The 16,434-nt window shown below is 45.0% G+C and overlaps 1 protein-coding gene across 3 annotated transcripts in view; it reads right to left on the bottom strand.

The window, feature by feature from the left end:
- cadm2b (cell adhesion molecule 2b) overlaps window positions 1-16,434 on the bottom strand; it is a 492,515-nt gene that overhangs the window by 27,500 nt on the left and 448,581 nt on the right. For all 3 annotated transcript variants that reach the window (XM_071358122.1, XM_071358120.1, XM_071358119.1), the window contains 3 exons: window positions 10,151-10,312; window positions 9,895-9,985; window positions 4,677-4,855 (listed from right to left, as the gene is read on the bottom strand). In XM_071358122.1, coding sequence (XP_071214223.1) covers window positions 4,677-4,855; window positions 9,895-9,985; window positions 10,151-10,312 — 432 coding nt within the window. The remainder of the gene's footprint in view (window positions 1-4,676; window positions 4,856-9,894; window positions 9,986-10,150; window positions 10,313-16,434) is intronic.

Raw genomic sequence — 16,434 nt, 5'->3', positions numbered from 1 at the left:
TTACAATTCACCACATAATCTAGCTAAGAGTACCATACGTGGGTTTACAGATTCTTTAAGCTTCAGGGCTTCGCTGAAGCTTATTTCAATCCTGTGGTGATTATCCACAACGACCCGCACACCACACCACATTCCCAGAACAATCCAAGACAATTGTATTTTCTACTCTTGATGAAATGATGACACTGTGGTCCAATCGGTTTCAGATGTGACAGTCCGATACAAAGCACTAACCCCAGTTTGGCAGAACTCAACTCATCTCCCCGCCAGCTCTCCAGATGAATAGAGGCTTACAGACTTACAGACGACAGACTTACAGACAGCAGACCTACAGACCGCAGACTTACAGACAACATACAACATACTTTCAAACAACAGACAACAGACAGCAGACAACCGACTTACGAACAACAGACAACCGACTTACGGACAACAGACAACCGACTTACAGACAGCAGACAACCGACTTACGGACAACAGACAACCGACTTACGGACAACAGACAACCGACTTACAGACAACCGACTTACGGACAACAGAAAACAGACAACCGACTTACAGACAACAGAAAACAGACAACCGACTTATAGACAACAGAAAACAGACAACCGACTTATAGACACCATACAGACTTACAGACAACATACATCAGACTTACAGACAACAGACAACCGACTTACAGACACCAGACAACCGACTTACAGACAACAGACTTATAGACACCATACAGACTTATAGACACCATACAGACTAATAGACACCATACAGACTTATAGACACCATACAGACTTATAGACACCATACAGACTTATAGACACCATACAGACTTATAGACACCATACAGACTTATAGACACCATACAGACTTACAGACAACATACAACAGACGTACAGACAACAGACTTATAGACACCATACAGACTTATAGACACCATACAGACTTATAGACACCATACAGACTTACAGACAACATACATCAGACTTACAGACAACAGACAACAGACGTACAGACACCAGCCTCACATACTTACAGACAAGAGACGCCCGACAACAGACACCCGACTTACAGACCAACAGACCAACAGAATAATATGTCCTCCTTTCCCTCCTCTGAACTGTGAAATCTTAGTGGACAGAGGCTAGTGTCCATCTATCCACAGAGCTACACCCTACTAGTGTGAATAAAGTCTGAGGCTAGTGTCCTTCTATCCACAGAGCTATACCCTACTAGTGTGAATAAAGTCTGAGGCTAGTGTCCTTCTATCCACAGAGCTATACCCTACTAGTGTGAATAAAGTCTGAGGCTAGTGTCCTTCTATCCACAGAGCTATACCCTACTAGTGTGAATAAAGTCTGAGGCTAGTGTCCTTCTATCCACAGAGCTATACCCTACTAGTGTGAATAAAGTCTGAGGCTAGTGTCCTTCTATCCACAGAGCTACACCCTACTAGTGTGAATAAAGTCTGAGGCTAGTGTCCTTCTATCCACAGAGCTATACCCTACTAGTGTGAATAAAGTCTGAGGCTAGTGTCCTTCTATCCACAGAGCTATACCCTACTAGTGTGAATAAAGTCTGAGGCTAGTGTCCTTCTATCCACAGAGCTATACCCTACTAGTGTGAATAAAGTCTGAGGCTAGTGTCCTTCTATCCACAGAGCTACACCCTACTAGTGTGAATAAAGTCTAACAGAGGCTAGTGTCCATCTACAGTTGAAGTAGGAAGTTTACATACATTTAGGTTGGAGGCATTAAAACTCGTTTTTCAACCACTCCACAAATTTCTTGTTAACAAATTACAGTTTTGGCAAGTCGGGTAGGACATCTACTTAGTGCATGGCACAAGTAATTTTTCCAACAATTGTTTACAGACAGATTATTTCACTTATAATTCACTGTATTACAATTCCAGTGGGTCAGAAGTTTACATACACTAAGTTGACTGTGCCTTTAAACAGCTTGGAAAGTTCCTGAAAATGATGTCATGGCTTTAGAAGCTTCTGATAGGCTAATTGATATAATTTGAGTCAATTGGAGGTGTATCTGTGGATGTATTTCAAGGCCTACCTTCAAACTCAGTGCCTCTTTGCTTGACATCATGGGAAAATCTAAAGAAATTAGCCAAGACCTCAGAGAAATTATTGTAGACCTCCAATGGTATGGTTCATCCTTGGGAGCAATTTCCAAATGCCTGAAGGTACCACGTTCATCTGTACAAACAATAGTATGCAAGTATAAACACCATGGGACCACGCAGCCGTCATACCGCTCAGGAAGGAGACGCGTTCTGTCTCCTAGAGATGAAGGTACTTTGGTGCGAAAAGTGCAAATCAAACCCAGAACAACAGTAAAGGTACTTGTGAAGATGCTGGAGGAAACAGGTACAAAATTATCTATTTCCACAGTAAAACGAATCCTATATCGACATAACCTGAAAGGCCGCTCAGCAAGGAAGAAGCCACTGCTCCAAAACCGCAAAAAAATTGCCAGACTACGGTTTGCAACTGCACATGGGGACAAATATTGTACTTTTTGGAGAAATGTCCTCTGGTCTGATGAAACAAAAATGGAACTGTTTGGCCATAATGACCATCGTTATATTTGGAGGAAAAAGGGGGAAGCTTGCAAGCCGAAGAACACCATTCCAACCGTGAAGCACGGGGGTGGCAGCATCATGTTGTGGGGGTGCTTTGCTGCAGGAGGGACTGGTGCACTTCACAAAATAAATTGCATCATGAGGTAGGAATATGATGTGGATATATTGAAGCAACATGTCAAGACATCAGTCAGTAAGTTAAAGCTTGGTCGCAAATGGGTCTTCCAAATGGACAATTACCCCAAGCATACTTCCAAATTTGTGGCAAAATGGCTTAAGGACAACAAAGTCAAGGTATTGGAGTAGCCATCACAAAACCCTGACCTCATCCTATAGAACATTTGTGGGCAGAACTGAAAAAGCGAGTGCGAGCAAGGAGGCCTACAAACCTGACTCAGTTACACCAGCTCTGTCAGGAAGAATGGGCCAAAATTCACCCAACTTATTGTGGGAAGCTTGTGGAAGGCTACCTGAAACGCTTGACCCAAGTTAAACAATTTAAAGGAATTGCTAACAAATACTAATTGAGTGTATGTAAACTTCTGACCCACTGGGAATGTGATGAAAGAAATAGAAGCTGAAATAAATCATTCTCTCTACTACTATTCTGACATTTCACATTCTTAAAATAAAGTGGTGATCCTAACTGACCTAAAACAGGGACATTTTACTAGGATTAAATGTCAGGAATTGTGAAAAACTGAGATTAAATGTATTTGGCTAAGGTGTGTGTAAACTTCCGACTTCAACTGTATCCACAGATCTATACCCTACTAGTTTGAATAAAGTATATCTCCTCAGAGCCAGGATAAATTCTTTCTCCCGGAAAAGAACGTACTCTCATGTGGGATTGTTTGTGGCAACAACGCATAAATCCTCAACGTCTGTTTCTAATATTCTGACTTCGCCTTTTTATTCTATTTTAGTTTCAACAGCTTTTGACAAATGTTAGCAGCCTCAGTTGCGGTGTGGAGGGGAGGAGATGAGATGAGAGGAGAGGAGAGGTGGATAGGAGGAGAGGATGGTTGAGTAGGAGAGGAGGAGAGGAAAGGAGAGAAGAAGAGGAGAGGAGTAGGAGTAGGAGAGGAGAGGATAGGAGGAGGAGAGGAGGAGGAGGAGATGAGAGAAGAAGAGGAGAGGAGTAGGAGAGGATAGGAGGAGGAGAGGAGGAGGAGGAGAGAAGAGGAGAAGAGAGTAGGAGAGGAGGAGAATGGAGAGGAGGAGAGGAGGAGAGGAGATTAGGAGCGGAGAGCAGGAGAAGAGGAGGAGAATGGGAAGGAGAGGAGGAGGAGAAGAGGAGAGGAGGAGGAGACGAGGAGAGGAGGAGAGGTGGATAGAAGGAGAGGATAGTTGAGTAGGAGAGGAGGAGAGGAAAGGAGAGAAGAAGAGGAGAGGAGTAGGAGTAGGAGAGGAGAGGATAGGAGGAGGAGAGGAGGAGGAGGAGAGGAGGAGAGAAGAGGAGAGAAGAAGAGGAGAGGAGAGGATTAGGAGAGGATGAGAATGGAGAGGAGGAGAGGAGATTAGGAGAGGAGAGCAGGAGAAGAGGAGGAGAATGGAAAGGAGAGGAGGAGAATGTAGAGGAGAGGAGGAGGAGAAGAGGAGAGGAGAGGAGAGGAGGAGAGTAGAGGAGAGGAGGAGAGGAGAGGAGAGGAGAGGAGAGGAGGAGGAGAAGAGGAGAGGAGAGGAGAGGAGAGGAGAGGAGAGGAGAGGAGAGGAGAGGAGAGGAGGAGAGTAGAGGAGAGGTGAGGAAAGGAGAGGAGGAGAGGAGAAGAGGAGAGGAGAGGAGTAAGAGAGGAGAGAAGGAGAGCAGGAGAGAAGGAGAGCAGGAGAGGAGGAGAGGAGAGTAGGAGAGGAGAGAAGAGGAGAAGAAAGGAGAGGAGGGCTTAATCATGTGTTATATTCCCTCCAGGCTCCAGGTACACTAAGCCATATACAGTATGTGCAGACTGGAATGAATCCCAAATCGCACCCTATTTCCTATATAGTGCACTACTTTTGACCATGTCCAATATTGCTGGCCAAAAGTTCTGCGTCCACAATAGCAAAAAAATTAATAAACAGATATGTATATGTAAGACACTCACCGTATACGAACAGCACATATTCAGCTCCACTGGTCCCCAGGTAGTTACTGGCCTCACAGCGATACGTGCCGTTGTCTGTCTTGTTGAGGGCGGTGATGGTGAGTTCCCTGCCCTCTACGATCATCCTCTCTACATCAGGCAGCTCCCCTCCATCTTTAGACCACAACACTGGCTCTGGTCTGGTGGAGAAAACACAACACAAGACATCACATCAGACACCACAACAGACACCGCAACAGACACCACAGCAGACACCACAGCAGACACCACAGCAGACACCACAACATACACCACAGCAGACACCACAGCAGACACCACAGCAGACACCACAACAGACACCACAGCAGACACCACAGCAGACACCATAACAGACACCACAGCAGACACCACAGCAGACACCACATCAGACACCATAACAGACACCACAGCAGACACCACAGCAGCCAGCACATCAGACACCACAGCAGACACCACCAACAGACATCATAGCAGACACCACAGCAGACAGCACATCAGACACCACAACAGACACCACAGCAGACGCAACAACAGCCATCACAGCCGGCATCACAACGGACATCGCAACGGACACCACAGCATACGCAACAACAGATATCAAACCAGACACCCCAGCACACACAACAACAGGCAATACAACAGACATCACAACAGACATCACAACGGACATCATAACGGACTTTCAGCCGATATAAGACACTTGTATGCACCGACATTTGCTGTTTCTCTAAAATCTGCGTTGTTGACAAAAGGTGCTGCGTGATTTACAACTGTCCCATTGACGGGACGCCGATCCCTTTTAAACACTTGTTGGACAATAAATGTAAAAATGAAATGCCTTTTATGGTGTCTGACTGACTTGACTTAAATTCAGTAAGTTGCATTTTATGATTAAAAAATAATAATAATTAGGTTGTTACTTCACATTTGTATTTTTTTCATTTTTTATTTAACTGATGTGATAGCTGATACTTGGGTTGAAACAAAATATATATTTCAAATGATATTAATATACATTTTTGATTAATTTATTTCAACTTTATATTCAAATACTAACAATAATACTTGGGAACGTCAGTGTAATGTCCTCTGTCTACTGCTGCTGTAAAAAAATATTTCCTCCCAATCTTCTGTGAGTCCAACTCATTATTTCTGTATGAAGCTAAAGGTCTCTTCCTTCTATTGGGCTGCAATGATTTCTGTCACAGAGAAAGCGTTGCAAATGACACCCTATTCCCTAGTGCACTACTTTTGACCAGGACTCTCTGATCAAAAGTAGTGCACAATATAGAGAATAGGGTTCCATTTTGGGAAAATCTCTGTGACCTCACAGACACAATTAAAAAATATATATATATTTTCGTGAAAAATAGGAACAAGAAATATAATTCGTACATTCAAGTGTACAGTTTTAGAAATGTCACTGTGTTTGAGAAACATTATGAATCACGCTGCCTGCAAGGTGCACGTGTGTGTGTGTGTGTGTGTGTGTGTGTGTGTGTGTGTGTGTGTGTGTGTGTGTGTGTGTGTGTGTGTGTGTGTGTGTGTGTGTGTGTGTGTGTGTGTGTGTGTGTGTGTGTGTGTGTGTGTGTGTGTGTGTGTGTGTGTGTCTCTCTATAATTACAACACATCAAACCCGTCCAGAGAGTGACTAGATTAATTTACATCGTGATGATAAAGGATTTCTCTCTAATTCTGTTGGAGGTATATGTGTAGTTTATTACCATCTATAATTGGGGTACAGTTTTTGTTTACGACTTACAGTGTAGTTGGATTTAGATGCGGGTTACAGGGTTAGTTATTTACGAATCCTGTTAAAAGTGTTAATGTGTTCAGGAAAATATTAGGACCCCTTTCTCTTTTTCCACATTTTGTTACGTTACAGCCTTATTTCTGAAAATGTATTAAATATTCCCCCCCCCCTCATCAATCTATACATAATGCCGTGTAATGACAAAGGGAAAACAGATTTGTTGAAATTTTAGCAAATGTATTAAAAAGAAAAAACAGAATGTCTTATTTACATAAGTATTCAGACCCTTTGCTATGAGACTCGGAATAAAGCTCAGGTGTATTCTGTTTCCATTGATCATCCTTGAGATGTTTCTACAACTTGATTGGAGTTCACCTGTGGTAAATTCAATATGATTGGACATGATTTGGAAAGGCACACAGCTGTCTCTATAAGGTCCCACAGTTGACAGTGTGCGTTAGAGCAGAAACCAAGCCATAAGGTCAAAGGAATTGTCCGTAGAGCTCTGAGACAGGATTGTGTCGAGGCACAGATCTGGGGAAGGGAACCAAAACATTTCTGCAGCATTGAAGGTCCCCATGAACACAGTGGCCTCCATCATTCTTAAATGGAAGTAGTTTGGAACCACCAAGACTCTTCTTAGAGCTGGCCGTCCGGCTAAACTGAGCAATCGGGGGAGAAGGGCCTTGGTCAGGGAGGTGACCAAGAACCTAATAGTCATTCTGACAGAGCTCCAGAGTTCCTTTGTGGAGATGGGAGAACCTTCCAGAAGGACAACCATCTCTGCAGCTCTCCACCAATCAGGCCTTTATGGTAACGGCCAGACGGAAGCCACTCCTCAGTAAAAGGCACCTGACGGCACCTAAAGGAGAAACAAGATTCTCTGGTCTGATGAAACCAAGATTGAATTCTTTGTCCTGAATCCCAAGCGTCACTTCTGGAGGAAACCAGGCACCTCTCATCACCTGGCCAATACCTTCCCTATGGTGAAGCATGGTGGTGGAAGCATCATGCTGTGGGGATGTTTTTCAGCGGCAGGGACTGGGAGACTAGTAAGAATCGAGGGAAAGATGAATGGAGCAAAGTACAGAGAGATCCTTGATGAAAACCTGCTCCAGAGCGCTCAGGACCTCAGACTGGGGCGAAGGTTCACCTTCCAACAGGACAACGACCCTAAGCACACAGCCAAGACAATGCAGGAGTGGCTCCGGGACAAGTCTCTGAATGTCCTTGAGTGGCCCAGCCAGAGCCCGGACTTGAACCCGATCAAACATCTCTGAAGAGACCTGAAATCAGTTGTGCAGGGATGCTCCCCATCCAACCTGACAGAGCTTGAGAGGATCTGAAGTGAACAATGGTAGATATTCCCCAAATACAGGTGTGCCAGGCTTGTAGCGTCATACCCAAGAAGACATGAGGCTGTAATCGCTGCCAAATGTGCTTCAACAAAGTACTGAGTAAAGGGTCTGAATACTTATGTAAATGTGATAATTCAGTTGTTGTTTTTTTAAAATATATTTTTCTTTGTCATTATGGGGTATTATGTGTAGATTGATGAGAAAAAACAACAGATTTAATACATTTTAGAATAAAGCTGTAACGTAACAAAATATGGAACAGGGGAATGGGTCTGAATTCTTTCAGAATGTAAATCACCAACATGTGGAGTAGGTCACCGCTTTGTTTCTACAACAGCCTTCACTCTTCTGGGAAGGTTTTCCACTAGATGTTGGAACATTGCTACCATAACAGCCTCCACTCTTCTGGGAAGGCTTTCCACTAGATGTTGGAACATTGCTACTATAACAGCCTCCACTCTTCTGGGAAGGCTTTCCACTAGATGATGGAACATTGCTGCTATAACAGCCTCCACTCTTCTGGGAAGGCTTTCCACTAGATGTTGGAACATTGCTACTATAACAGCCTCCACTCTTCTGGGAAGGCTTTCCACTAGATGTTGGAACATTGCTACTATAACAGCCTCCACTCTTCTGGGAAGGCTTTCCACTAGATGTTGGAACATTGCTACCATAACAGCCTCCACTCTTCTGGGAAGGCTTTCCACTAGATGTTGGAACATAGCTACTATAACAGCCTCCACTCTTCTGGGAAGGCTTTCCACTAGATGTTGGAACATTGCTACTATAACAGCCTCCACTCTTCTGGGAAGGCTTTCCACTAGATGTTGGAACATTGCTACTATAACAGCCTCCACTCTTCTGAGAAGGCTTTCCACTAGATGTTGGTACATTGCTACTATAACAGCCTCCACTCTTCTGGGAAGGCTTTCCACTAGATGTTGGTACATTGCTACCATAACAGCCTCCACTCTTCTGGGAAGGCTTTCCACTAGATGATGGAACATTGCTGCAGGGACTTGCTTCCATTCAGCCACAAGAGCATTAGTGAGGTCAGGCATGGATGTTGGGCGATTTGGCCTGGCTCGCAGTCGGTGTTCCAATTCATCCCAAAGGTATTCGATGAGGTTGAGCTCAGGGCTCTGTGCAGGCAAGTCAAGTTCTTCAAACACCAATCTTGACAAACCATTTCTGTATGGACCTCGCTTTGTGCACGGGGGCATTGTCATGCTGAAACAGGAAAGGGCCTTCCCCAAAAGTTGGAAGCACAGAATCGTCTAGAATGTAATTTTATGCTGTATCGTTAAGATTTGTCTTCACTGGAACTAAGGGGCCTAGTCCAAACCATGAAAAAGAGCCCAAGACCATTTTTCCTCCTCCACCAAACTTTACGGTTAGCACTATGCACTATGCACTACCTATGCAGGTAGTGTTCTCTTGGCATCCGCCAAACCCAGATTTGTCCGTGTTTCCACTGCTCCAGAGCTTTACATCACTCCAGCCATTGCTTGGCATTGCACATGGTGATCTAAGGCTTGTGTGCCGCTGCTCGGCCATGGAAACCCATTTCATTAAGCTCCTGACGAACATTTATTGCCTCCAAAGGCAGTTTGGAACTCGGTAGTGAGCGTTGCAACCGAGGACAGACGATTTTTACACGTTATGGTTTTCAGCTCTCAGCGGTCCCGTTCTGTGAGCTTGTGTGGCCTACCACTTCGCGGCCGAGCCGTTGTTGCTCCTAGACGTTTCTTACAGTTGACCGGGGCAGCTCTAGCAGGGCAGAAACTTGACCATTTGACTTGTTAGAAAGGTGGCATCCTTTGATGGTGCCACGTTGAAAGCCAACGAGCTCTTCAGTGAGGCCATTATACCGCTAATGTTTGTCTATGGAGATTACATGGCTGTGTGGTCGGTTGTATACACCTGTCAGCAACGTGTGTGGCTGAAATAGCCGAATCACCTAATTTGAAGGGGAGTCCACATACTTGTGTATATAAAGTATAGCTAGTAACATCAGATTACATGTTAGAGGTCTATCAATAGGATATACTGTCTACATCCATTATTAAGTGATCGACCATGTACTTACAGTGGGTTCCCTTTGGAGACACACTCCAGTTTAAAGTACTGTCCTTCCTGAGGGATGATCACGGAGTGGGAGATCTCCACATGGGGGGCGTCTGGGACAAGAGACAAGAGACATTATGAAACATCATCCATAACTAGTGACTGAAAAATCCTGATCCTAGATCTGTGGTTGAGTTCCTATCCAATTTCATTTAAAATGGTAGGATCATCTGATCCTAGTTATCTTTTGTATATGTTTCTCAGGTTCCAGAACTCACAATGGACCTCCAGGACCTCTGTGACCTGGTATGGGTTGGAAGAAAGAGACACGTGCTCCACACTGCAGGTATAGGCCACCCCGTCATCGCTCTGATCCACCTGCAGCTGCAGACTGCTCTTCACTGTGAACGACTTCCCTGTGGCGTTGACCTCCTTGGTGCCTGTTAGATAGAAACACATAGACATTCTATTACATTCTATTATTCTATTCAGGAACTCTATTACATTCTATTATTCTATTCAGGAACTCTATTACACACATTCTATTATTCTATTCAGGAACTCTATTACATTCTATTATTCTATTCAGGAACTCTATTACATTATATTATTCTATTCAGGAACTCTATTACATTCTATTATTCTATTCAGGAACTCTATTACATTCTATTATTCTATTCAGGAACTCTATTATATTCTATTATTCTATTCAGGAAATCTATTATATTCTATTATTCTATTCAGGAACTCTATTACATTCTATTATTCTATTCAGGAACTCTATTACATTCTATTATTCTATTCAGGAACTCTATTATATTCTATTATTCTATTCAGGAACTCTATTATATTCTATTATTCTATTCAGGAACTCTATTATATTATATTCTATTATTCTATTCAGGAACTCTATTATATTATATTATTCTATTCAGGAACTCCATTATATTCTATTATTCTATTACGTTCTATTATTCTATTCAGAAACTCTATTATATTCTATTATTCTATTCAGGAACTCTAGTACATTCTATTATTCTATTCAGGAACTCTATTACATTATATTTTTCTATTCAGGAACTCTATTATATTCTATTATTCTATTCAGGAACTCTATTACATTCTATTATTTTATTCTATTCAGGAACGCTATTACATTCTATTGTTCTATTCAGGAACTCTATTACATTCTATTATTTTATTCAGGAACTCTATTACATTCTATTATTCTATTCAGGAACTCTATTACATTCTATTATTCTATTCAGGAACAGCGTAGGAGTTAAAAACCTACAGGAGGGTATCTCTCCAGGAACAGGTTCGGAATATAAATGTGGAATCCTCCCCCTCTCCCTCTCATCCCTTTACTGTGAAATCCTCCCCTCTCCTCCATTTGTTTTAAGATAATCTTCCCTTTCTCATTCTCCCACTTGTCTCCAAGACCCATTCCATCCCCGAAACTTTTTGTCTTCTTCCCCCAGAAACAAGATTGATTTGTTTTGTATCTTCTATTTTCCTCGGGTCTCTGATGTCTTCTCTGTTTAGATAAGTGGCTCTTAACTTGAAACCTGTATTGAGCCAGGAGTCAGAGAGGAGGCAGGCAGAGTGTTTACGTGTGAGCTAGTGGGTTGGAGCATTGCCCTCTGTCTGTCTGTCTGTCTGTCTGTCTGTCTGTCTGTCTGTCTGTCTGTCTGTCTGTCTGTCTGTCTGTCTGTCTGTCTGTGTCTGTGTCTGTGTCTGTGTCTGTGTCTGTGTCTGTCTGTCTGTCTGTCTGTCTGTCTGTCTGTCTGTCGATATCTTGTCAAAGCCTTGTGCGTGCGTCTGTGTGTGAATGCGTGAGAGGTAGTATCACCTCTCCAGACGTCTTCAGTTTGCTGCCTCTATGGTTCGTCCAATTCAACTAGACAATATAACAGACATTGATCCTCTGTGGTTTGTCCAGTTCAACTAGACAATATAACAGACATTGACCCTCTATGGTTTGTCCAGTTCAACTAGACAATATAACAGACATTGACCCTCTATGGTTTGTCCAGTTCAACTAGACAATATAACAGACATTGATCCTCTATGGTTTGTCCAGTTCAACTAGACAATTTAACAGACATTGATCCTCTATGGTAGGTCCAGTTCAACTAGACAATTTAACAGACATTGATCCTCTATGGTAAGTCCAGTTCAACTAGACAATATAACAGACAACTGATCCTCACAGATTAAATAAGATACAGTGGGGAGAACAAGTATTTGATACACTGCCGATTTTGCAGGTTTTCCTACTTACAAAGCATGTAGAGGTCTGTAATTTTTATCATAGGTACACTTCAACTGTGAGAGACGGAATCTAAAACAAAAATCCTGAAAATCACATTGTATGATTTTTAAGTAATTAATTTGCATTTTATTGCATGACATAAGTATTTGATCACCTACCAACCAGTAAGAATTCCGGCTCTCACAGACCTGTTAGTTTTTCTTTAGGAAGCCCTCCTGTTCTCCACTCATTACCTGTATTAACTGCACTTGTTTGAACTCGTTACCTGTATAAAAGACACCTGTCCACACATTCAATCAAACAGACTCCAACCTCTCCACAATAGCCAAGACCAGAGAGCTGTGTAAGGACATCAGGGATACAATTGTAGACCTGCACAAGGCTGGGATGGGCTACAGGACAATAGGCAAGCAGCTTGGTGAGAAGGCAACAACTGTTGGCGCAATTATTAGAAAATGGAAGAAGTTCAAGATGACGGTCAATCACCCTCGGTCTGGGGCTCCATGCAAGATCTCACCTCGTGGGGCATCAATGATCATGAGGAAGGTGAGGGATCAGCCCAGAACTACACGGCAGGACCTGGTCAATGACCTGAAGAGAGCTGGGACCACAGTCTCAAAGAAAACCATTAGTAACACACTACGCCGTCATGGATTAAAATCCTGCAGCGCACGCAAGGTCCCCCTGCTCAAGCCAGCGCATGTCCAGGCCCGTCTGAAGTTTGCCAATGACCATCTGGATGATCCAGAGGAGGAATGGGAGAAGGTCATGTGATCTGATGAGACAAAAATATAGCTTTTTGGTCTAAACTCCACTCGCCGTGTTTGGAGGAAAAAGAAGGATGAGTACAACCCCAAGAACACCATCCCAACCGTGAAGCATGGAGGTGGAAACATCATTCTTTGGGGATACTTTTCTGCAAAGGGGACAGGACGACTGCACCGTATTGAGGGGAGGATGGATGGGGCAATGTATCGCGAGATCTTGGCCAACAACCTCCTTCCCTCAGTAAGAGCATTGAAGATGGGTCGTGGCTGGGTCTTCCAGCATGACAACGACCCGAAACACACAGCCAGGGCAACTAAGGAGTGGCTCCGTAAGAAGCATCTCAAGGTCCTGGAGTGGCCTAGCCAGTCTCCAGACCTGAACCCAATAGAAAATCTTTGGAGGGAGCTGAAAGTCCGTATTGCCCAGCGACAGCCCCGAAACCTGAAGGATCTGGAGAAGGTCTGTATGGAGGAGTGGGCCAAAATCCCTGCTGCAGTGTGTGCAAACCTGGTCAAGAACTACAGGAAACGTATGATCTCTGTAATTGCAAACAAAGGTTTCTGTACCAAATATTAAGTTCTGCTTTTCTGATGTATCAAATACTTATGTCATGCAATAAAATGCAAATTAATTACTTAAAAATCATACAATGTGATTTTCAGGATTTTTGTTTTAGATTCCGTCTCTCACAGTTGAAGTGTACCTATGATAAAAATTACAGACCTCTACATGCTTTGTAAGTAGGAAAACCTGCAAAATCGGCAGTGTATCAAATACTTGTTCTCCCCACTGTATGTTGAGAGAGAGAGAGGGGGGGGGGGAGTAAAATCCGCTATTTCTGTGAGTCTATGAGCATTTTCATACCATGATATTGGTGTGATATAATATTAACACGTGTTCAGTGTTTTTGTGCGTGGTTCAAAACCCTTGACAGTCTTACAGCAAACAAATCTCCACTACTATTGAATGTATTCCAATATGGGCCTTAAACCCCTTTAATACAGCCATTGCTCCAAAAGGCTGAAGGTTGTACAGCCATGTGCACTCAGGGTACACAATAATCCATCAAAATAGTCTGTTATGAAAAGCCAAATTAAAAATAATTTATACATTTTCAAATATTTTTTTGTTATCTAATATTTATTTTCAATGATTCTGGTAGTTTTTAATGCTCAGAATGGACTAAAACTGATTAAAACTTGAAGAGAGGCGCCGGGTAATCCATTGCCTACTTTCCCCTTTGTTGAAATTGCATTCAAGTCCCATTATGTGTCTGTTATTTGGCATTAACATCTAGCCCGCTAGCTATTCATTCAATAGTTTAACAAGATAATGTGCTAGGTTAGCTTGTTTGTTTAATAAAACTGAGTGTGACTGAGTGTGACTGGGTGTGACTGAGTGTGACTGGGCGTGACTGGGCGTGACTGCGCGTGACTGGGCGTGACTGGGTTTGACTGGGCGTGACTGCGCGTGACTGGGCGTGACTGAGCGTGACTGAGCGTGACTGGGCGTGACTGAGCGTGACTGGGCGTGACTGGGCATGACTGAGCATGAATGGGCGTGAATGGGCGTAACTGGGCGTGACTGAGTGTGACTGAGTGTGACTGGGTGTGGCTGAGTGTGACTGGGCGTGACTGGGCGTGACTGAGTGTGACTGAGTGTTATAGAGTGTGATAGAGTGTGACTGGGCGTGACTGAGTGTGACTGGGCGTGACTGGGCGTGACTGGGCGTGACTGAGTGTGACTGGGTGTGACTGGGCGTGACTGGGCGTGACTGAGTGTGCTAGAGTGTGATAGAGTGTGACTGGGTGTGACTGGGTGTGACTGAGTGTGACTGGGTGTGACTGGGCGTGATTGGGCGTGACTGAGCGTGACTGGGCATGACTGGGCGTGACTGAGCGTGACTGGGCGTGACTGGGTGTGAATGGGCGTGACTGAGTGTGACTGGGTGTGACTGAGTGTGACTGAGTGTGACTGAGCGTGACTGGGCGTGACTGAGCGTGACCGAGTGTGATAGAGTGTGATAGAGTGTGATAGAGTGTGACTGGGCGTGACTGGGTGTGACTGAGTGTGACTGGGTGTGACTGGGTGTGACTGAGTGTGACTGGGTGTGACTGGGCGTGACTGGGCGTGACTGAGCGTGACTGGGCATGACTGGGCGTGACTGAGCGTGACTGGGCGTGACTGGGTGTGAATGGGCGTGACTGAGTGTGACTGGGTGTGACTGAGTGTGACTGAGTGTGACTGAGCGTGACTGGGCGTGACTGAGCGTGACCGAGTGTGATAGAGTGTGATAGAGTGTGATAGAGTGTGACTGGGCGTGACTGAGCGTGACTGAGTGTGACTGAGTGTGACTGAGTGTGACTGGTTGTGACTGGGCGTGACTGGGCGTGACTGGGCGTGACTGAGTGTGACTGGGCGTGACTGAGCGTGACTGGGCGTGACTGAGCGTGACTGGGCATGACTGGGCGTGACTGAGCGTGACTGGGCGTGACTGGGTGTGACTGGGCGTGACTGTGTGTGACTGGGTGTGACTGGGCGTGAATGGGCGTAACTGGGCGTGACTGAGCGTGACTGAGCGTGACTGAGCGTGACTGGGTGTGACTGAGTGTGACTGGTTGTGACTGGGCGTGACTGGGCGTGACTGGGCGTGACTGAGTGTGACTGGGCGTGACTGAGCGTGACTGGGCGTGACTGGGCGTGACTGAGCGTGACTGGGCGTGACTGGGTGTGACTGGGCGTGACTGGGTGTGACTGGGTGTGACTGGGCGTGAATGGGCGTAACTGGGCGTGACTGAGCGTGACTGGGCGTGACTGAGTGTGACTGAGTGTGACTGGGCGTGACTGGGCGTGACTGGGCGTGACTGAGTGTGACTGGGTGTGACTGGGCGTGACTGGGCGTGACTGAGTGTGCTAGAGTGTGATAGAGTGTGACTGGGTGTGACTGGGCGTGACTGAGCGTGACTGAGTGTGACTGGGTGTGACTGAGTGTGACTGGTTGTGACTGGGCGTGACTGGGCGTGACTGGGCGTGACTGAGTGTGACTGAGCGTGACTGGGCGTGACTGAGCGTGACTGGGCGTGACTAGGCGTGACTGGGTGTGACTGGGCGTGACTGAGTGTGACTGGGTGTGACTGGGTGTGACTGGGCGTGACTGGGCGTGACTGAGCGTGACTGAGTGTGACAGAGTGTGATGGAGTGTGACTGGGCGTGACTGGGCGTGACTGGGTGTGACTGAGTGTGATAGAGTGTGACAGAGTGTGACAGAGTGTAATAGAGTGTGATAGAGTGTGACTGAGTGTGACTGGGCGTGACTGGGCGTGATAGAGTGTGACTGAGTGTGACTGGGCGTGACTGGGCGTGACAGAGTGTGACAGAGTGTGACAGAGTGTGATAGAGTGTGATACAGTGTGCTACTTCAAATTGTTGATATATTGGTCTTTAGGGCCACCTATCGGTTGTGGATGGCCACAGACAGCCACGGATAGACACGGATGGCCACGGATAGCCACGGATGGC

This window comes from Salvelinus alpinus, chromosome 21 (assembly GCF_045679555.1).
Source record: "Salvelinus alpinus chromosome 21, SLU_Salpinus.1, whole genome shotgun sequence".
Lineage (NCBI taxonomy): Eukaryota > Metazoa > Chordata > Actinopteri > Salmoniformes > Salmonidae > Salvelinus > Salvelinus alpinus.
Note: the sequence above shows the minus strand (reverse complement) of the source record. Positions and strands in the feature narration are given on the sequence as shown.